Consider the following 22,684-nt stretch of genomic DNA (forward strand, 5'->3'; position numbering starts at 1 on the left):
GGCCGAACCCCGAGAGGCCGACTCCCCGGGGTCCGACACCAGGAGGCGCCGAGCGAGGCAGAGAGTGGAAGCCTTTGTGGGGGGGGGCAGAGCGAGACGAGCAGGGAGGGGGAGGGGGTTCTCGCTGAAAAGGAAAGAGCTTTAGCAAAAGGTGCAAAGCATATAATTGCTTCATCCAGACAGAAGGATAAAGAAGACGAGGAAGGAGGGTGTGTAGGGAATTGGGGAAAAGACAGAGGGCACAAGGGGCATGAGACCGGTGGACTGAAGACATATCTGTGGAGTGATACGTCATTAACATCATTGTCTGTGTCCCTTCACACTGCATGTGTGGCCCCGCTGCATCATGGAATCACAGGCTTCATTCTCATTAAGCTCCCTGCGATGTGTGCTGCATGTGACGGACTCCGACGGCTCCTCAGGAGGACGCCGTGCAGGGAGAACAGGGGGGGGGGGGGGGGCTGAGGCCTGAGAAGCATGTAATTGCCTCGGCCGGACAGAGCGAAGGAAAAGAGGAGACAGAAAAAGGACAGAGGAGGAAAGTGGGGGAGATGAAAAGATAAAAGAAGGAAGAGGTCAGGAGAGAAATCAGAGAATGAGGGATCTGGTGTATTTAGTGAACATTGAGGTGGGAGATAGATATATAGATGGAAGGAGACGAGGGAAGAGAAGGAAGAGGAGGAAGAGGAGCCACACGAAAGCGGCGAGCCAGTTCCATTACCAGGGTCCCTCTAACGGGAGGGGGGGGGGGGGGTGGGGGGGCGCCGGCCTGGAACAAATGGGACTGTAATTGCCCACAATCGGTCTTCAGAGCTCAATCACTCTGCCCTGCGGGAGCCATCGGTGAAACTCTCCTCTCACACTAATCTAATAACCTGCTCCCCCCCCCCCCCCCCCCCCCCCCCCCACACGGAGACGTTACCTTTCACCTTTAACTCCGACGAGCAGGCGAGGAGTTGATGACGGCTGGTCGGCATCCACCGGCGGCTGCGTTGTAAACCTTGTATACATCTGCATGAGCTATATCGGTCACAGCGTGTCGGAGCTTCAAAGTGGAGCCGGTAGCTGTCTCCGGAACTCGACTGTTTTTTACAGGAGGCCTTTCTAAGTCGTCTTGTTGCCGTAATTGTTTGTTTTGTTGCATCATTAACCCGGTGAATAGTCGACACTGCATAGATTTACATGCAATTTGTCCATCAAACCCTCTTCTTCTAACTGCAGAGAAGAGTCGGGAAATCATCTCACACACACACTCTCTCTCTCTCTCTCTCTCTCTCTCTCTCTCTCTCTCTCTCTCTCTCTCTCTCTCTCGCTCTCACCTTTCATGTATCTGTGTTTGCTTGGTTTTTGTTAGAAAACTCATCTTTTCTCGTTCACTATTGCTTTAACTTAAGTCCACCTTTATGACCGTGTAAGTTTAATGACTCTTTCACTGTTATCGTTCTGGTTGCAGATAAAAAAAATGCATCGAGACTGAGGAACCTGCTGCTCGGAGTTAACCACTTAAAAACATTTACAGCCAGTTGCTTTCGAAATGGACAAGAATCTCATTATATGGAATAAAAAAGTTATTTTTAATTAAAATGCATTTCCAGACGCCACTAATGATGATGTTTTGAAGATGCTGAGACTTTTCTGTGTCCACAGGTTGAGGAATTTTAAGCAGGTGGCTTGTAAATGTGAAGAATCTATTTCAAAGCATCATCTTTAAAAATGTGAAGCAGGAAATAGGAACCTGAACTCCACTCGCCTCCAACGTCTGAATCCCTGAAGAGTGAAGCAGCATATCCAGCTTTAATTAATTCACTATACTGTGTCATCAGCTCCTCACATATTAATGAATTAGTAAGAGCACACAGCTCTGCAGAAACATTCTGTAGTAATGTGGCATTCAGCCTGGAGATGTTCTTATTAACTGTGCTCATATGCTCTTGTTTAGCAGCTTGTTCTGATTCTAACTAGATAATAATAAATAACATTCATTTAAAAAACCTGTGTAAACATATGTGAACACGAGAGAGCGGGCGACTGCCGTGGCCTCTCAGCTGTCACCTGCACCGGGAGTTAGTGCGACTGGAACCTTCGTTTTTATTTATTTCAATTGAATTAAATTGCCCAAGCATCTTATTATCATTAATAAATGATAATAGCAGATTTTTTGCCGGTGATGACTCGAACGCCTGTTGCACACGTTGGCTGCGTGGGTTGGTGTGTGTGTGGATTTCCATCTGTCGCCTTCTGATGCATGCAAATAAGATTTCTCTTTCTCCTGTTGTTTATAAACCTGTTTTTGTTGAGTGCACGCTGGTGGAAATGTGCCTCTGCCTGTTTATGTGTCAACTTGTGTTGTTCCAAGTTGTGTGTGCTTGCAGGAGAAAGAGACGGGCACATCTAGAACACAGTGCATCTACATGTCTCTCTCTCTTTCCATGTCTCTTCTTCATGTCGTTTCCCATCGTCCACCGGGCTAAAAAGAAAAGGTCTGAGGAGCGTCTCCCTGCACGGAGCCCAGTCAGCGGGGACGTGAGGAGCAGTGAACCAGCGAGGGCCAATCAGGCGTGTGGACGATGGGGACAAACGTGCACAACGCTCCAACAACAACGTTAGATCCTCCGATCCACTGAAGATCAATTGAAGCTACTTTGTTCCCCGAGTAGATTTGTGTTTTTGGTAAAGCACCAAATGAGCCTACATGTTCTTATCAAATATGCAAGGTTATATTCAGTGCAAACAGAAAGAATGGTTTAAATTCCCGCTCTCTACAGAGGAATCCTATATCATTTGCATGTGACAGCACTTTACAGCCGACCGGTTCTTAATTCCATGCACACGGTGCATTGAAGCCACGAGGCGGGCGTGGGAGAACAGAGCGGCAGATTAACGCCTCGCTCCTGCTGAGAGCCGTGGAAGTCGTGTGTTGCCGTCTAACGAGCGGGGGGGGGGGTTTGCAACGCACAACATAGACTCGTCGTGCACATCTGTACAACTGCTGGGAGAAAAAGTTCTGCCACCGCTTCTGGACCTGCACTGAGGACACTCCAGACATTTGCCTGAAACCTTCCAGAGATGCCGTGAAGGAGAACGAGCTGAGAATCTTGGTTTTACTAAATAATGCCATTTTCCTCAATGCTCCAGTCTCTTACACAGATTTTTAAATTCCTTAAGGGATGAGATGCTTTGAGAATAACTTGAGAAAACGTCACAACTATAAAAGAGGAGCGCAGACACGAGGAGTGAATCTTTGTTGGAGAGAGCTTCATGAATTCGGCCCCTGGTTGTTCGACACGTCTTCCTTCAGTAGAGGAAGACGTGTGAGTTCAAGGGAACCTTCGGTGCAGCAGATATCAGTCGTAGCTGTCCCCAGATCTGTGGCTCAACACAAACCCGTCTCTGAGCTCTGCAGGAAGTCGCTTCACCCTGGCGTCTTGGTTTTGCCTCTGACACGTTGTCAGCTGTGAAACCTTTGAAGAAAAGATGTGTGCCTTTTCAAATGGTGTCCGATCAATGGAGTCCACCCCGGGTGGATTCGACTGGAGGTGTGGAAACATCTCAAAGAGGATTAAAGAGAACTGGGAGGCAGCCGAGCTAAATTTCAACTGATCTGACTTAATTGATGTAATTTCCCTTTAACATTATGGTGTATTGATTGTAATCCAATAGCAGAATCATGAAAATACTTATTTTTAATTCAGCATTACAAAATGTAAAAAAAGAGTGAAGAGGTCAGCAGCATTTGTGAATACTGTGTGAGTATATGTTTTAAATTTAATGTTATGTATGAAGTTTTAATAAAGGTTAGTGAATGTGTGAACTTCTATTACTTGATTGGAAACTCTGACAGGACCAGTTAGATAACGAAGGGGCCACAACAGTTAATTAATCTGAAACACTGGGCTTTTTAAATGTGGTCGTTGTCCCATCTGCTAACATGGAGGAGGTCGGGTCTGTGACTCATACAGCAGCCGAGACAACATGGACTCAACCGTCTACACTTATAGTCTGTGTTGTAAATAATACAAAAATGTGTTGTTTTTTAATAAAAGAACTCACTGTAGTGTATTTCTTTTACAATACACTTATACTCCTACTTTAATTTTCTCTTCACTTTTATTTTGTACTTTGTTTTTTTAGTTTTACTGTATTCTATCCTGTGTTCATCCTCCTGCAGTCCTGGAGAAAAACTGGCACGAGAGTTTCCTTCAGGATTAATAAAGTCTCATCTCCTGTTAACAGCTCCACTGCAGCCTCGGCTTGTAACGTCTGTGTGTACATCTTTGAGCACTTATTAATGTTTAACCACTTCCCGCTGAGCTATGGCCTCCGTTCACAGCAATATTCATGAGGATAACCCCCCCCCCCCCCCATCCCCTCCCCTAACCAGCACTGGCATAATGATCACCACAAACACACAAACACCCCTGCTTCAGCACAATGTATTAAACAATTCTCCTTTTGCATACGTGAATATGCGCTCGTTATCGGGAGGAGCCGATTTTTTTTTATCCCCCGAGTGCTTCCACGTGGAATCCTCTTCATCTCCCTCAAGGTGTGTGTGTGTGGATGAATCACATCTCAGTAGAATCCTGATTAGAGACGTTAATCTGCCAGGAGGAATATTCATGCGTCTGTAAGTGGTCGGAGGAAAAGAGGCAGAGCTGCTGTTGTAGGTACAGATGAACAGTGAGGAAGCCATTGTTTCTGCTGCTGCTGCTGGATGTGTGCTCATTAGGATTCACACACAGATGCCTGAGCACACAGAAGACTCCTGACTGTCAGATTAACTCCTGCTAAATACTTATGGACTTGTTGCTTTGCAGGTGAACACGCATTTTTAAACAGTCGTGCCTTACTGTCGAGATTCACACAAACCAAGCAGAATGATTTCAGCTCTGGACCGACGGGACTCACTTAAAAAACCACTGTGTCGATTTGGTTCGTCAATAAATTCAGCAAATTAAATTGTAGGAAATAATTGTCCACATCCAAACAGTGGAGAAATGCAGCGGCCGACCCACTGTGCAGGGAAGATGCTGAAGAAAGACAGAGGAAGACGAGGAGAAGACAGAGCTGAAGATGAAGAGAAAGAGCGAAGCAGCCCTCAGGCACAGAGCGTCTGAAAGTTCATCTGTCCCCCTGTCCCTGTCCCCCTCTGTCCCGGCCTGGCCCCTGTCCCGGCCTGGCCCCTGTCCCTGTCCCCCTCTGTCCCGGCCTGGCCCCTGTCCCTGTCCCCCTCTGTCCCGGCCTGGCCCCTGTCCCGGCCTGGCCCCTGTCCCCCTCTGTCCCAGCCTGGCCCCTGTCCCCCTCTGTCCTGCCCTGGCCCCTGTCCCCCTCTGTCCCGGCCTGGCCCTTGTCCCCCTCTGTCCCGGCCTGGCCCTTGTCCCCCTCTGTCCCGGCCTGGCCCCTGTCCCCATCTGTCCCGGCCTGGCCCCTGTCCCGGCCTGGCCCTTGTCCCTGTCCCCCTCTGTCCCGGCCTGGCCCCTGTCCCCCTCTGTCCTGCCCTGGCCCCTGTCCCCCTCTGTCCCGGCCTGGCCCTTGTCCCCCTCTGTCCCGGCCTGGCCCTTGTCCCCCTCTGTCCCGGCCTGGCCCCTGTCCCCATCTGTCCCGGCCTGGCCCCTGTCCCGGCCTGGCCCTTGTCCCTGTCCCCCTCTGTCCCGGCCTGGCCCCTGTCCCCCTCTGTCCTGCCCTGGCCCCTGTCCCCCTCTGTCCCGGCCTGGCCCTTGTCCCCCTCTGTCCCGGCCTGGCCCCTGTCCCCATCTGTCCCGGCCTGGCCCCTGTCCCGGCCTGGCCCCTGTCCCTGTCCCCCTCTGTCCCGGCCTGGCCCCTGTCCCTGTCCCCCTCTGTCCCGGCCTGGCCCCTGTCCCCCTCAGTCCCGGCCTGGCCCCTGTCCCCCTCTGTCCCGGCCTGGCCCCTGTCCCCCTCTGTCCCGGCCTGGCCCCTGTCCCCCTCTGTCCCGGCCTGGCCCCTGTCCCCATCTGTCCCGGCCTGGCCCCTGTCCCCCTCTGTCCCGGCCTGGCCCCTGTCCCCCTCTGTCCCGGCCTGGCCCCTGTCCCCCTCTGTCCCGGCCTGGCCCCTGTCCCCCTCTGTCCCGGCCTGGCCCCTGTCCCCCTCAGTCCCGGCCTGGCCCCTGTCCCCCTCTGTCCCGGCCTGGCCCCTGTCCCCCTCTGTCCCGGCCTGGCCCCTGTCCCCCTCTGTCCCGGCCTGGCCCCTGTCCCCCTCAGTCCCGGCCTGGCCCCTGTCCCCCTCTGTCCCGGCCTGGCCCCTGTCCCCCTCTGTCCCGGCCTGGCCCCTGTCCTGTTGCCGCCCGGCTCCTCCCGCCAGGCGTGTAGTGCACACAGACAAGTGGAGCCCAACCAACCTTTTCCATTACAGTGATGACCTTCGTGACCGAACACTCCGGGAGCGGCAGCCAGTACAGGGCTGCCTCCACAGCACGGCCATTAACTCTCTTCCCACAGGTCCTCAGAGATCAGATGGGCGAGGGAAGAGGCCGCGGCAGCAGCAGTGTAGCTCACCGTCGAGCAGAGCACCGGTACAAGGGCGAGGAATCCAATTCACCCAGTTTCCATTCAAACAACACGATGTGCTCCGATGGCCCTCACCTCTCCACCAGCTCCCAGTTTGCAGAAATGTCCTCCACACAGGGGCTGGTATTTTACACTGGTGATGTAGTGGAGCTGCGGTTTCAACAGGAGTCCCGCTCAACCAATCACGTGTTCATCTCAGCAGCCAATCATAACACTGCACACAAATTAGTTATAATCAAAACCAAAATAAGCAGAAAAAGGCTGGAAACACATCAGTGGGATGAGAACTACATCGCAGGTTGTACGATCGACTCTGCAGCCAGCCACCAGGGGGCGATCGGACTTCACCTTTTGGGTTGCACCATTTATATATCAACGTAAATAATCTCTACATTTCTTTTTGCTCTTTTCTTTGCAGCCTGAATAAAGTTCTGCTCATGGATTCTAACTTTAACAGCCACAATCATCCGGCTGATACCAAGGACATGGGTGTTGATCTAAGGTTAGAGGTCATATATTCCCCCCCGTGCATTTGTTAGTTAGCTGGTGCATCTGTTAGTGTCAGCGAAGAACCCATCAAATTTCTTTTCACCTTCTTTAATGTTGTGATAATAGGGGGGATGTTTAATGGATCAGTCCCATTTAGGGGACTGGTTTCTACTGGTGTGTGAAGTGTGGTGCAGCGTGATGGAATGTTAAGGGCGCCTGTCGGGCCTTGGTGGAGCTGTGAGCTCTTCTCTGGGCCTTGCTCTCATTCTTAATGTTCTGTGCAGGTGGGCTGCTGCTCCACATTCTGTGCAGGTCTTTAGTTTCATCAGGGCCAAAAAGAACAGAGGTGAAACGTCCAGTTCCATCGGAGCGTGTGTTATGAAACATTGTGTTTATCTCATGAAACAGCAGCGAGTTAGGTAACAACATGGAACCCACCACTGAAGACAGTAATTATTTGATGAGCCGCTGTTATGTAACAGCCCCTGTCCTACTTTACAAATCACTGTGGTCCTTGTATTGCCGAGCGGTGTCTGCACTTTGCCTGTTCAAACTGGATCAGCTTCATGGATCTGAGACCAACTGTCAGTGCACCCCCGACAGATCATCGGCACCTTCTCTGGGAACTTGGCCGACTGAAGCTGAATGTTTTCATAAAGCTTCGGCTGCAAACCTCCTCCGTCTCCAGCGCCCATCATCTGGAGCCTTCAGCCGCTGGGTCGGGAATCAAACGTCCGTGTTTGTGGAGAGCATCAGCGGCCAGGACGCTCCGGTCCCAGTGGTCCCAACTCACCAGCATGGAGAAGCTCTCTGAGATGTTCTCTCATGTACCACTTCTCTCTCCTCCGTCCTCTCCCCCCTTGATCTCTCTCCCTCCCTCTGGCTCTCTTGCTCTCCACCACACTCACCCTCTCTCTTCTTCCTTCCTGCCTCCCTCTCGTTCCTCCACCTCTCCAGAACACTTACACTGCTCCACACTCAGCGTCTCGCCCACTCCGCGGGGAGGTGTTCAACTGGTACATTATGTCTCTCGAGTGTTTTCCTCAGACTAATGGAAGACACTCAGAATACCTCGGCGTTCCATCATTCCACTGGTGAAAGAAAGTCCACATGTTTCCTCCGTGAGGGAGAGTTTCAGACGACGAGCTGCAGCGGTGAAGAGGTTTTCACGAGTGTGAGCACTTGGAGTTTAATCTCTCTCTCAGATGTTTTGCTGTTTGTCTGCAGGAGGACAAATTTGAAAGCATTAACGTGAAGGAGTCATCGATGCAGAGATTTGTTTTATCACTGGTTCCTTCAAATACTCAGCTGCCTCACTCTTCCTCTTTAACTTCTCTCGTTTCTTGATTCCTCCTTCTGTCTTTTGTGTCTTTATTTTTTGTGACATGAGCATTTCTTGTTTTTTTTCTTCCTTCAGGCTCCATCCCATGCGTTTCGGTTTGAAAGTGACGTTTCCAAACTGAAACCATCTCTGTCCACACGAGGGGTTTCGGCTCTGCACCAGTTTTAATCTCCGTCCACACCAACATGACTGAAAATTTGAATAACAGCTCGTCTCCTGCACATTTAAACAGTTGTATCCTTGCAGAGTTTAACTGCACAACAGCTGTCAGCGACACTGGGGACTGGTTATCCATGTTGGTTCTACACTGGGAGCCGAGGCTGATGCCGACTCTTTCAGAAGAGTCCAAACGTCTCACTTCCTGCTCTTCTCCACTGAAAACGCAGCCCTGGAGTTTTACACCTCTCTGTTTTGGGAGTAGTGTGGACACTGGGCGAATCCTGATGCTCAGGTGGATGCAGCTTCATCCTCTCCCCTCTGTCCCTCATCATCTGAAAGTTCATCATGTCAAGTCAAAGATCTGCCGGATAATTTCCAGAGAACTTTCTCTATCAGGATATTTGCTCCCTGAAACAAATCCATGTTTATTCCTTCCACGTCTGCGCCGAGTGTGTGTGTGTGTGTGTGTGTGTGTGTGTGTGTGTGTGTGTGTGTGTGTGTGTGTGTGAAATCACAGCGCCTCTCAAATTCTCTTTGCATTTAGTCTGAACACATTTAGCAATTTGTCAAGTACCAATCAAATGTCAAGTGTTGTGCCGAACGGCGTTTGTGTACCGAGTGGTTAAAATGTTCAGAAAAGCTGGCACACAAAAAACACACACACACACACTGGGGTTTAACAGCTGTTTATCGTTTGAGAGCTAAAATCTGTTGTCATGTGAAGTTTTTTAGTCTTTAGTTGGGACTAAAACAGACACACACACACACACACACACACACACACAAACACACACAGGGACTGAAACAGCAGAAAGTGTTTATGTTCATGTCAATGTTTTGCTGCTGCTGCTGTTTTTATGCAACCATTACTATTTTCACCATTTGTATTTGCATTCTGAAATATTGTATTCATATCTTTGTACTTGTGTCTATGTGACTGTAGAGAGAAGCCTCTTTAAATGTAGTTGTTTCTGATTATAATGCCGATAGAGAACTTTCTGATTCTCGGGTACAGCCGAGCCTAACAGCTGACGGACTCCCCCCGGCCAGGAACCCTTTAAATTATGGGATGTGGATGAAATAACCATCGACCTGGTTCATCAACGTACAAGGCCTTCGTCTCCAACGCCTTGAGCCAATGAGCAAAGTGCTGCTCTAGGTTTGCTAGGACATTCCTCTGGGAACCGGTTACATCCTGCGATTCAGACCAGAGCAATCAAACCCACCTGAGAGTAGTCGCTTTAAGCGTCACTCATTCAGAAAGTCTCGTGAGAACAAATTACCAACTCTAGATACAACACAACACGACCCACAGCAGAGTGATCAGAGATTTAGGTTTTTAAAAACGAGCACTGTGTTCTTTTCCTTGTTTGGCTCGAGGGCTCAGGGAATCAAGATGTCACTCTTCACTCAGCAGCCTCTCAACCCTCAGCTGCACACGGCGCACGTTGTGTTGTTCTGTGACGAGGTGTGTACACGGCTTTCACATCACCGAATGTCAATTTCTCCCAGACACAACTGGGACGTGTGGAGTCTCACACGGTTCGATGAGGACAACCACACGTACCAGTGAGTGATGGAAGACAGAGAACACTGCTCTCCCCTGCTGCTATAACTTCTCACACTAATTACGTCGTAAAAAAAACAAACAGAAGCAGAGTGACTGTATATAGGCCACCGTCTCACTACTGCCCCGTCGGGATCAACAAAGTAAATGTACACATGCATCAGTTATTCACACGCCGCAGATATTCAGAAACGTGTCAAGGCCAAGATTTGCAGCGCCATCTTTAGAAACCAGAAGTAAAACCACAATCTAGGAGAGTGGGGGTGGAGCCTGACTGAGAGCCTGAGGACACCGCTCCGCCCACCTTACACCTACGACCCGCACCCATTGGACGGTACTAGCTGTCAGTCACATGGTATCCATGCCCTGATGCATACATAGCTTTATGTTCTATTGGAAACTAGAGGAATGTTGACTGATGTTATGAATCAAGTGAGAAGAACAGTCATTTTCTCATTGACTTCAATAGGAACAACCGGTGCAGTCGCCCCCTGCTGGTCATTGAGGAGTAGACAGGTTCCAGGCTTCACTTTCCGGAGCTGGAGTCTTTAATGTCCAGTCAGAGTTTGTCAGACAGTCGCCCACAACACGTTAAAACGTCATGAACTCACATCCATCTACAGAGCAGCAGGAGGAAACGAGAGGAGCGCTCTTTAAAAACACATAAACTAATATTACAATAGTTTAAAAAGATAATGACTTGGTTTTGGTCTTCAGGGGGAAACACTGAGCCTGGACAGCAGGGCCCTTCAAGGCTGCTTCAAAGTAATATATGAATGCCACGAGCCAAAGTGGCCCCAGCACAGCAGCTATTAGCCTCTTATTTGCTTATGCGAGCTAACAGGCTGTGCACGTTGTGATGGTTCCAATGTAATTTCTGCAGCCATTTAATTAGGCGATTATAAATTGAACATCCCCACATAATTAGCACTCAGGTTGGCCAACCTAATTACTTCTCTGCCCCGAGATAAGTGCGAGCATCAAAGACACCGGCGGCCCCCGTCACTGGTGGAGCGGTGGAGGCCGTCGGGCAGCGACTGGGTGAGCAGAGGAGATTCCTGCATATTCAATGTGCTCTAATGTGATACTCGTCTATTTTCTTCAATTGGATAAATTGTCAGAGCTCTGCCTCGTCTCCCTGTGCACGAGGACGCCTCGGTGCATCACTGTGAAGACTGCCTCTGACTCGAGACCATTTCCACCAGGGGACACGGAGGCTGCTCATCAGGAAGTGGTGCAGTGGTGGAGACTTTTCTGACAGGTGAATTACGGACGTCAAAATGTTACTTGAGACAGAAAATCAGTAACTGTGCTCGGAGTTAACAGGACCTGAGTTTTATTCTGACAGTGTCGTGGATTATGATCTGAGAACAACACATCGTTTTAATCCAGGGACCATTTTGCTGTGATTATTGAATCGTCTTCTAGATTTGATTCGCCCACATCTCACTGTCCCTCCAGAGCTGATGGGACAGAAGGGCCCGTTCCCGGAGACATTTGGGTTTGAAATCAAAAAGACGAAATACAAGACAGGAGTTCAGAATTTCAGCTTTTTTATTTCCTGGTATTTACATCATCTCACATCTTCATCTTTTGATCTTGAAGTCTAATGTCTTCAGAGCACAACTCAACGGAGGGACTGGCCTTTCCGCTCCACAGCTCCTGGAGGGGACGGGAGTTTGTGGATGTGATTGTTTTTGTCAGTTAACTCTTTTGTGTAAACTCAAGTTTCAAGAGTTTATTGTCAAAATTCTGCTTCGCCAATAACATCATGACCGTGTGTCAGTTTGTTTCTCTGTCAACGACATGATCTGACAACAACGACTGAGAAGATACATCACTCTTGTGTTTTTTAAACCTTTTTGACACGAAGCTGAGAATATATTCATTTTCAGGACACCTTGTGCAAAGAGGCAGGAATTCATAACGTGTGTATTTCATTATATGTTTAGACTCAACTATTCAATTCTCACCTTTCACCAATTATAACCATCGGGTGCCAGGTGGAAAGAGTCTGGACCGAGTCTGAGAACACGTCGCTGGAGAGACTGGGAAGGACGAGGAATTCTGCAGGAAGCTCTGGGAAACTGGTTTGTTGAGGCAAAGATACACAACGGTGCCAACATGGTTCTGCTCATATATATCTATATATATCTATATATATATAGATATATATAAAGGCTAGATGTCTCAGCCAACGGAGTCGAAACTTCCGCACATGGCGGCCATCTTGCCACAGGCAGCTCGCTCACCCATAACATTGTGTTGTAGTGCTACGTACTTTTTAAATTACCATAACTTGCTCAATTTTCAACCGATTTTTAAACGGTTTGGTTTGTTACAAACATCAGAGATGTAGTTAGGACACTGCATACTTGAATTGTTATGTTATTTTCTAAAAAATTGAATAATGTTCTATATAGGTACAAGATTTCACTTTACAAATATACATCAAGAATTATTTTATTTTATTTTGTTTAAAAAGTTAATGTACCACTACCAACACATAGTTATGGGTGGGCGGGCTGCCTGTGGCAAGATGGCAGCCATGTGCGGACGTTCGACTCTGTTGGCTGGAAACGCGGATGAGACATCTAGCCTTTATATATATATCTAAGGTGCCAACATGGTTCTGCTTGTGTCTCCTCTTGTTCACCTTGTTTTCCGACACTGGTTGTATTCTCAGCGCTGACACCTGTTGTTCAGGAGGAGATGGCATTGGAAGGATGAAGCATCGTGCTGACGTCACAGTTTGAGAAACGACCTCAAGCACCTGCAGCTTAACGCTCAGAGAGGCTCATACACAGATAACCCACTATCCTCTTTAATAAGTATTGTATTGTTAATTAGTTTTGAATGAATAACCTATTTTATGCTGTTTTATGAAATTTGGTTTGTGCTGCAGTTTTAATGTTCCCATCATAATGTGTTTCACAAATGACTAATGATTCTGAACCTCTGGCCTGCACCGGTGTACACAGGGTAAAAGCAGATTACTGCAGGTTGTGTATACGCCTCTGTGATGTGTGAGAGTACACAACACTGTACACGCACAATAGTACATGTGGTGCTTGTGCTCCTTCAAAACATGAATACACACAAAGAGGCCAAAGGACGAGCAGAAAATCAGGCCAGTGCACGTTACTGCTAATGAAATACTAAACACAGTCACACATACACATCGACACACACACACACACACAAACACACACACACACATTATTTACATACAGAAACACTGATGCACATGTGCAGACGGAGGCAGTGGAACATACCGGAGATGAGAATGTGTCTCGTGTGTTGACACATATCCTCCTGTGGGGGTGGAGCAGCAGCAGAGTGGAATCACTGTGTGTTAATGAGCCAGGTACTGACTCTGGGATTCAAACCCGACAGTGCTGGCTCATCACAGCTCACTCTAACGAAGAGAAAGCTCTACTGTGACGGAGCTGGTTCCAAACGTGGGACTGCCACACAGCGTCCTTGGTTGGACGATATACTGAGGTTTTACATTTGAGAGCTACATGATTAAAATCGCTGTTTCTATTGCATCAGACCAATAAGGGCGATGCTGCAATTCATAATTCACCAATACATGTGAGTTGGATTCGACAGGCACGCACTTCAGAGAGCAAACAAGTTTTGTAAATGATTAGTATCTTTTGATATTTATATATTTTCCTCCATCCTGACACCAACGTTGTATCATGAGGCTGAAGTGAGTTCCTGTGTCCCCTCAGCCACGGAGGTGTTGACTCCTCAGGATGAGAGAATTCCCAATCGGAGCATGTTGGTGTGTTGAAACAAGTATTTTTCTTAATTTGAAATGATGGCAGGAGGAGGCGGGGACACGTTCAGCTCAAACGAGAGGAGCGGAGACAAAGAGAAGAGGAAGAGGAGCAGAGAGAAAAGTTCACTTAACCTGCTCACATTAATTTAATTGATCCCCCAGATATTATTATCATTGATATTTCTGTTAAGCAGCAGCGTGTCAGTCTGATCTACGGTCACACAGACAACCTGCAGGCGCACTGGGGTGAACCGCCTCTTAAATAGCAAAGATCAATGTCAGGCAGTAAGAGGAGATGCACCTCTAATTAGAGTCGACGGAACGAGGCTTGAGATGTTACTTCGGGAAAAAGTTGGCGCTCAGGAGGCGACAGCTGTGATCAACAAATAAATGAGCTCTACGGGAGAAAACAATAACTGCAATCACCGAGTGCATCAGCCAATCGTGACGCATCGTGACAAGTGGAACACGCACACCGACGTGAGAGCTCGGGCGACAAGTCGAATACTCCCTCTCCTGCTGCTGCATCGACAAACAGAGAGTCACAGGACTGAGGGAGACAGGTTCCACTGGGGTCCCAGTGTCGTGTACTGGGATCAGAGCAGAAGCTGCTAATGGATTCAAACATGAAGGAACTGGACTGAGGTGAAGTCAGATTTCAGGTTTGGGCTCAGGAGAATTAGAGGCTGACTAATTTATGGGTTGGCAGATAAAATCGGCCTCTCACAGAAATATGATCTGACATCTACGTTTCTATTTTATTAAAAATTTTCTTTCTCCCTGATCCACCCTCAAAATCCACATATTTGAGTTCTAATGAGAATCTCAGAACTTTGACTGATATGTGTATCTTTGCATATGTTTAATTACTTCATTCTATTTCTATATTTGATATTTGGTTATTTATTCTGTGTCAACGAGAGAGAGGGCGAGAGAGAAAAACACAAGTGAGTGAGCGGAATCCAGATGAACTGAATTAATGAATATTCATCTCACTCATCGTCATCCGCTTATCCGGGGTCGGTCGCGGGGGGAGCAGCTCAAGCAGGGGGCCCCAGACTTCCCTTTCCCGGGCCACATTGACCAGGCCGCTTGTACCCGCGATCTCGTCCTTTCGGTCATCACCCAGCCCTCATGACCATAGGTGAGGATAGGAACGAAGATCGACCGGTAGATCGAGAGCTTTGCCTTGCGGCTCAGCTCTCTTTTCGTTACAACGGTGCGGTAAAGCGAACGCAATACCGCCCCCGCTGCTCCGATTCTCCGGCCAATCTCACGCTCCATAGTACCCTCACTCGTGAACAAGACCCCGAGGTACTTGAACTCCTTCACTTGGGCTAAGGACTCATTTCCTACCCGGAGTAAGCAATCCATCGGTTTCCTGCTAAGAGTCATGGCCTCAGATTTAGCGGTGCTGATCCTCATCCCAGCCGCTTCACACTCGGCCACCAGCCGATCCAGTGAGTGCTGAAGGTCACAGGCCGATGATCCAATGAGGACCACGTCATCTGCAAAAAGCAGTGACGAGATCCTCAGACCACCGAACTGCAACCCCTCCCCACCACGACTACGCCTCGATATCCTGTCCATGTATATCACAAACAGGATTGGTGACAAGGCGCAGCCCTGGCGGAGACCAGCACCCACTGAAAACGAAACTGACTGGCTGCCGAGGACGCGAACACAGCTCTCGCTTTGGGAGTACAGGGATTGGATGGCCCTGAGGAGAGACCCCCTTACCCCATACTCCCGCAGCACCTCCCACAGTTTCTCCCGGGGGACCCGGTCATACGCCTTCTCCAGATCCACAAAACACAAGTGGACCGGATGGGCCACCTGAATTGAGGAGACGGAACCAATTAAATCAGCAAAAATACAAATGACAACCAACAGAAATAAAGTTTTTCACTACATTGATGACGTGGAATTTCTGAAAAGCCTTTGAATATCTCAGTTGAAGGAAGAGTGTGATGACATCAGGTCCGAGTTTCAAGTGAGAGATTTAATACATGTCCACCACAGCTGGGGCCACTCCCACAAACATCTCACTCAAACAACAGACAAGAAATGAAAGATAAATAGAAAGATATATATATATATATTTACAGGTTTGAAAAACAGCTGAGTCGACACTTTGCCAGATGCACACTTGCCTCCTGTAGTTTAGTTTAGTTTACTGCTCTGAACATATCTCCAAAAATAAAGTTGTGCGCAGCGGAAACTTTGTGAACATGCTAATTGTCGCACAGAAAAACCTGGGGTCAGCAGCAGAGTAGTGCTCGGCCTCTGGCTGCATAATGAAGCTGACATTTGCTCTGCGCTCTGGCAGGAACGGGGGGGAGGGGGGGGGGGGGGGTCACAAGAAGCCCAGCAGCGGATTTTTTTGTTGATCCAGACACAGGCCACTGAATGTCACTGTGACAATACACAGTTCTGGCAGCATCACACACACACACACACCCACACACACAAACACACTCGAACACTCAGTATGTGTGTGCACAAACCATGGATGACTTGACCGATTCTCAAAAGTGAAGCCAAATCATCCGGTTCGCCCCCTGGTGGCTCGATGCATACATCACAAACACACCTGCAACTCCATGTTAGATGGCAGATGGGACATTAATGTTAAAATGACTAAACTGATCAAATGTTTATTTGCTTTTTATTATTATAATAAGTAGAAGTACACTTCAGACACATTTTCCTCAAAGTTCTTATCTAGTTCTCATCACACTGATCTATGTTCAAGTGAATTATTCCCTGGTGGGGGGGGGGTTGTGAAATTGCCGTGGCACCTGGAGAAAGTGGAATCACACTCACGGAATCAACCCTGCTCCTCCTGAGCTGGAGCGTGATGCCATCAAAAGAAACAGAGCTGTTCATCCCAGCAGCCCCTGAACGCATCGCAGTCTGTGGACTCTCGTCTCCCTCGGCTGATTGAAGAGGGACAGTTCTGCAGGGACAGATTATATATGTGTCCGTCTTTTAATCTGGTTTGGGCTCGTTAATCAATCTTATTTGAGTGTTGACTTATTGCATTATCCCGTTCTCAGATCAGCAACAGTGACTGGTTTGTAGCAAACCCTGATTTCCTTAAGGCCGTCCTATCAATAAAGGCGACATTGCCCCCAAAAAACTTAAATTATAACTGTTTGGAGTCTTTATGTCAGCGAGGGAAACACGTGTTGACTTTACGAGACACCTACATTAGGCTGACACTGGGAAAGGGTCACTCGGATCACGTAAAAAAATAAATAAGACCGATTTCGAAGTGCCTTCGTGTTACATTTTGGCAGGTCACAACAATTGTGTATATTGACGATAAACCTAACGTGTTGATAAGTTGCTGATATCGCTCAACCAGCTGCCGCTTCACTCGTTCACTCCCTCCGTCCCTGTGCTCAGGATTTTAATATGTCCCTGTTGCTTTATCTCCTGTTGCAGTGTGGCCTGGGGGAAGAATGGTCGTTCTCCAACAAGAAGGTTGGCGGTTCAATCCCCACTCTTCCCCATCTGCATGCCAAAGTGTCCTTGGCAAGATACTGAACCCCTAAAAAATGCCCCCCCCCCCCCCATACATGTTGAGTGTACTAATTGTAAGTCTCTTTTTAACGATGATTGTATCATATACATTTAATTTCACATAAATGAAAGACGAAGGAAAAATGTCTTAGTTATTTATAAAATGACGTATTGACTCTAGTTCACATTTTAAAGCTTGGCATAATTTCAAGCAAACAATCTCAATAGTTAATATTTAATCATGCATGTTTGTCTCTTGCCCTGTCAGTGACTTCACCTTGTTACCCGCTGATTGAACCTTTACAGGAATCTCACCTGAATACCATGCGAGCGTCTGTCTGCCAACCGGCTGCCACGCCCCAAGCACCGCCACAAATTCCTGAATGCCTGAACAGTGCTCTCACCTGGTTAAACTGGTTTCTGCTTTTTAAGACTCGTTGAGGGAAAAGCCTGCAAATCCCTGACCAAGCATCTCTCTCTCCACAATATCTCCCCCCTCTGTCAGACGAGGATCAAGCTGCGGACACACAACCACCAGTCGATACTTTAAAAGACACCTGACCTCATCAGGGCACTGGTGAGTCGGCCTTCTTTTTAATGAGTGGACAAGAACCTCGGCTTCCTGTGGACTTCCTCCTGGGTTGAGTTCAGGACCCAGTACCTGTCGAAGTGCAGGAATGGTTGCTTGAACACCACGCTCGACTCAGTGTTGCTTTTGAGGGTTCTCCTCAGTGGTTGTTGGCTGCTGCTATTAAAAGGAAAGAGCGGTATGATCAGTGGGTCCAAGATGCACCTCTCCCAGCCGGCCAATTAGTGTACCTGAGGGACCACGATGCTAGAGGTTGACATAAAATCCAAGACTTCTGGTCTACCAGGCTGTGAAGGCCCCCTCTGGTGATGGAGCAGTTATACACGGTTGCCCCTGTGGATGACCTGCATAAAGTCAGAAGCCTACATCGGGACATGTTAAAGGCCGTGGTCCAGCATGAGGCTTCCATTCCCCCACCTAAAATGCCCTGTCCACCGTCTTTAGCGGCATTGGATGATGGCTCCTCTAGTGCCGGGGACTTATGGATCTTGGTTCCTGGAACCTCTTTCCAACCACCTGCAGTGGTTTCAAGTACCTTTAGTCTTGAAAGTCCTCAAAAATGACCCCATTGCAGCCCAGGTCTGTTCTGGCAACACCTCCTGCTCCTGGAGGTTCCTCACTGCCAACTCCTTCACTGTCCCCAACTGAACAGCCAAGTCCCGGTCAGCTGGCTCTGCGTAGATTCGCTCGTTCCACAGCGGACCACCATTCGAATGTCCATCGTCTTCCTTGGCCTGCTGATTACCAGGACCATGCGACCAATAGATCTCCAGGCCTGCTGTCTAATTCCCGGTCCCAACTGCGACATGTTTCATTTTTTCATTGTACTCATTTTTTTTGTTGTGATCAATTCTTCATTATACATTTTATGTAACAATCGAAGTGAAATTCAATGAAAATTATCTTCTGAGCAATGTGTTATGTTCATTTTGAAGAACATATCTGAACTTTGCAGGTAAATATAAGGATTTTAGATTTCTATTTGAAATTGTTTAAATTATGCAAATGGTCGAAACCTGAACGCACGTGCTGCACAATTCATGGTAGATGAAACTCAGCCCTCTGCTAGTGAAGTATTGTTACATAAGGGCCGAGCAGGCAGGTTATACAGGTTCTTTAACTGCAGTATATTCCAGTGAACACACAAAGGATGCGTCAGAAACTGATAGACGAAGAGCTGTGACATGGAAGCAAAGGTGAGTCTCCTGCTGCTCATTAGTTACAGTAGATTAGAAACAGTTTTAAATGTTCTTTGTGCGTGACAAGGTGAAGGCGCACACTTATGTCATAAATAGGTGAAGATTGAAATATATCAACAAACTTCACTTTGAGGTTGTTCATATAATGTGTGCAAAGTTTTTCAGTTATGAGTAAAATACAACATTAGTATTTTGATGTCGCTTTAAAATGTAATTCAATCAAAGAGTTGACAACAGGAACCAGAATTAACAGGATGAGGTGTGATCACAGCAGCTTTTCAACATAAACTGATTTAATTACCTAAAAATTATGAAAAAACAGAGTTCTGCACCATAAAAGGTCGACTATGTGTGGCCTAGGGGGAAGAGTGGTTGTTTTTCCAACAAGAAGGTTGGCGGTTCAATCCCCACTCTTCCCCATCTGCATGCCGAAGTGTCCTTGGCAAGATACTGAACCCCTAAAAAATGCCCCCCCCCCCATACATGTTGAGTGTACTAATTGTAAGTCTCTTTTTAACGATGATTGTATCATAAACATTTAATTTCATATAAATGAAAGACGAAGGAAAAATGTCTTAGTTATTTATAAAATGACGTATTGACTCTAGTTCACATTTTAAAGCTGTTGGTATCATTTCAAGCAAACAATCTCAATAGTTAATATTTAATCATGCATGTTTATCTCTTGCCCTGTCAGTGACTTCACCTTGTTACCTTGTGATTGAGCTTTTACAGGAATCTCACCTGAACACCATGCGAGTGTCTCTCTGCAAACCGGCTGCCACGCCCCAAGCACCGCCACAAATTCCTGAACGCCTTAACATCATTCTCACCTGGTTCAACTGGTTTCTTCTTTTTTCTTTTTAGGTGGGGGGATGGAAGCCTCATGCTGGACCACAGCCTTTAACATGTCCCGATGTACGCTTCTGACTTTATGCAGGCAGGTTATACAGGTTCTTTAACTAGAGTATATTCCAGTGTTCACACAAAGGATGCGTCAGGAACTGATAGACGAAGAGCTGAAGACATGGAAGCAAGCGGTGAGTCTCCTGCTGCTCATTAGTTACAGTAGATTAGAAACAGATTTAAATGTTCTTTGTGCGTGACAAGGTGAAGGCGCACACTTATGTCATAAATAGGTGAAGATTGAAATATATCAACAAACTTCACTTTGAGTTTGTTCATATAATGTGTGCAAAGTTTTTCAGTTATGAGTAAAATACAACATTAGTATTTTGATGCCGCTTTAAAATGTAATTCAATCAAAGAGTTGACAATGGGAACCAGAATTAACAGGATGAGGTGTGATCACAGCAGCTTTTCAACATAAAGTGATTTAATTACCTAAAAATTATGAAAAAACAGAGTTCTGCACCATAAAAGGTTGACTGAACAGAACTTACGTTTTATGAACTTAATCAAATATAACTGAACAGAATTGAACCTGAACAAAGACAAAAACAATTCCAACAAAGGGGAAAATATAAAATGACTGATCAGACCATTTCAGAAACAAAAGGAGCAGAGAGAGAGAGAGAGAGAAGGAGAGAGAGAGAGTGAAAGTAAGAACTGCAGAGTTTGGAATTTTTTATTTAATGCTGCCTGTCAGGTGTTGGTGAATACAGCACCTGAACACGTGGATGTTAGAAACACATGTTGTCTACAATCTAATCAATGTCAAGTGAAGGTTGGTCTCAGTCCACGAAGCTGATGACCACAGGACGTACGTATCTCTGACAGATGTTTAGTGAGCTCCATGAATCACAATGTGAAACCACATCTAAACAGATCAAATGGAAACAATGTTGGTTTCAGACTTTTAGGTGTGAAAACGACTCCAGTGAACTTTCCTCCAAGTCCTGATTCATTAGTCGAGTTTCTTTCGTACGTCAACCTGTGGCAGGGCTGTGTCCTCATATGACCCTCGTGCTCGTGCACACAAACAAACACAACAGGAAGCCATGATGAAGAGCACTTTGATCACTGCACATTCACATTGACTTTATCGCTACTTTATTATTTGTATTTAAATTTTCATGTTTCTTTTTAGTTTAAAGGAAAACCAGGAGACCTGATCCAGATCAACCGTGGGCCCTATAAGCACTGGGCCGTCTGCATCGGAGAGAATGAAGTGGTTCATTTCGGTACAGACAGTGAGTGAAGTGATAACTATATTCACGTTAGAATATCACATGGACATGACGTGTATCTTGTGATGGCACCTTCCTCCTTTCCTCTTTCTTTGCCTCCCTGTTCTTCCTGTTTGTCTTTTCTATAAAACACACAGGTGGTCAGTCATCTGGCTCGTTGACAAATTCAGGCACCGGAATGGTGAAGCGTGAGAAGCTCACCAATGTAGTCGGCAATGACGATCACCAGGTCAAGAATCTACTGGATAACAAGTACAAGGCTCGTGATCCTTCCATCATAGTGAAGGAGGCCTGTGAGAGGGTGGGCCGCGTGTTAAAGTACGACCTTGTCAATAACAACTGTGAGCACTTTGCTACTGACCTGCGATACGGGGTGGCAGAGTCTCGTCAGGTGTGTATCTGACTGTTGTGTTTGTTAACCTTGTTAACTCTTCCACAGCAGAATTAGTGTGTAGATGTTGTGTTTGTTAAAAGGCGATTGACAGAAGACGAGTCTTCCTTTCTGTTTTCTCCACAAAGTGAGTCATGGTCTTGAACGCTCCACTAACTGAGAAGCTCTCTCTACAACTCTGATATGACTCAAAAGAATCAAAGAGACAGGATTCCTAATAGATATCTGAAGTGCATGAAGTGGAGATACTGATATTGGGGAAATAAAACATTTCTGATACTAAAACATCAGCTAATATATATTCATATGGTGTCGTTATCAAACCCTTATTAAATAAAATGTAAATGAGGCTTGATATTATACTGTTTAATTGTAAACTCTACTCTAAATGTGTGGAAAAGAATAAAATGACCCTTGAGAGGAATTTAAATATTCTGACTAATGCAGAGGAAATACTGTGTCACGACTTGAGGAAAGGAGATGGACCCAGTAGCAGAGGTATATAACAAAAGGTGTATTTAATACAAAAAGAGACTTTAACTTAACAAAACGCAAAACAAACACTAAAGGAATTGAAACACTGAAAAGACATGAACTAGAACAAGAAGACAAAAACACAAGGAAGCTAGAATCAGGAAAAACAGCAACATGGAACAAGGCTTGACAACCCGACAGAGGACAAGGGGAAAGACAGAGGCTAGACACTCTGTCTTTCCACCAAGACACAAACTAACCCTAACCCTGACATACTGATGATTATGTTCAAAATACATCTTTATATAGTAGTAATTTAACGTTATTGTTTGGTAAATCTGTTTTATAAACCTATTGGCGTAGATTTAATATTCAATAATCCTAGTGATGTTTCCACTAGTGAGTTTCATCTAAATTGTTTGAATTGTTGTTTTCTTTCCCCTAGAATGGTTCGTTTAGATTTAAACACTATATATGAACAT

General features: G+C 46.7%; 1 protein-coding gene across 1 annotated transcript; it reads left to right on the forward strand.

The window, feature by feature from the left end:
* The first annotated feature begins 20,059 nt into the window (after positions 1-20,059).
* Positions 20,060-22,396, forward strand: LOC133962287 (phospholipase A and acyltransferase 4-like). Its single transcript, XM_062397829.1, has 3 exons — positions 20,060-20,227; positions 21,238-21,340; positions 21,475-22,396. Exons 1-3 carry the CDS (start codon positions 20,180-20,182, stop codon positions 21,738-21,740), a joined length of 417 nt encoding a protein of 138 aa, XP_062253813.1. The 5' UTR covers positions 20,060-20,179; the 3' UTR covers positions 21,741-22,396.
* Positions 22,397-22,684: the final 288 nt, after the last annotated feature.

The sequence above is a fragment of the Platichthys flesus genome, chromosome 10, assembly GCF_949316205.1.
Source record: "Platichthys flesus chromosome 10, fPlaFle2.1, whole genome shotgun sequence".
NCBI classification, from domain to species: Eukaryota; Metazoa; Chordata; class Actinopteri; order Pleuronectiformes; family Pleuronectidae; genus Platichthys; species Platichthys flesus.

What these genes read in the sequence shown, in the direction of transcription:
- LOC133962287 (XM_062397829.1), top strand. Translation starts at nt 20,180, where the DNA reads ATGCGTCAGGAACTGATAGACGAAGAGCTGAAGACATGGAAGCAAGCG. An exon ending in TGAAGACATGGAAGCAAGCG is followed by an intron (nt 20,228 to 21,237) that starts GTGAGTCTCCTG and finishes GTTTCTTTTTAG; the next exon opens with TTTAAAGGAAAACCAGGAGA. An exon ending in GGTTCATTTCGGTACAGACA is followed by an intron (nt 21,341 to 21,474) that starts GTGAGTGAAGTG and finishes TAAAACACACAG; the next exon opens with GTGGTCAGTCATCTGGCTCG.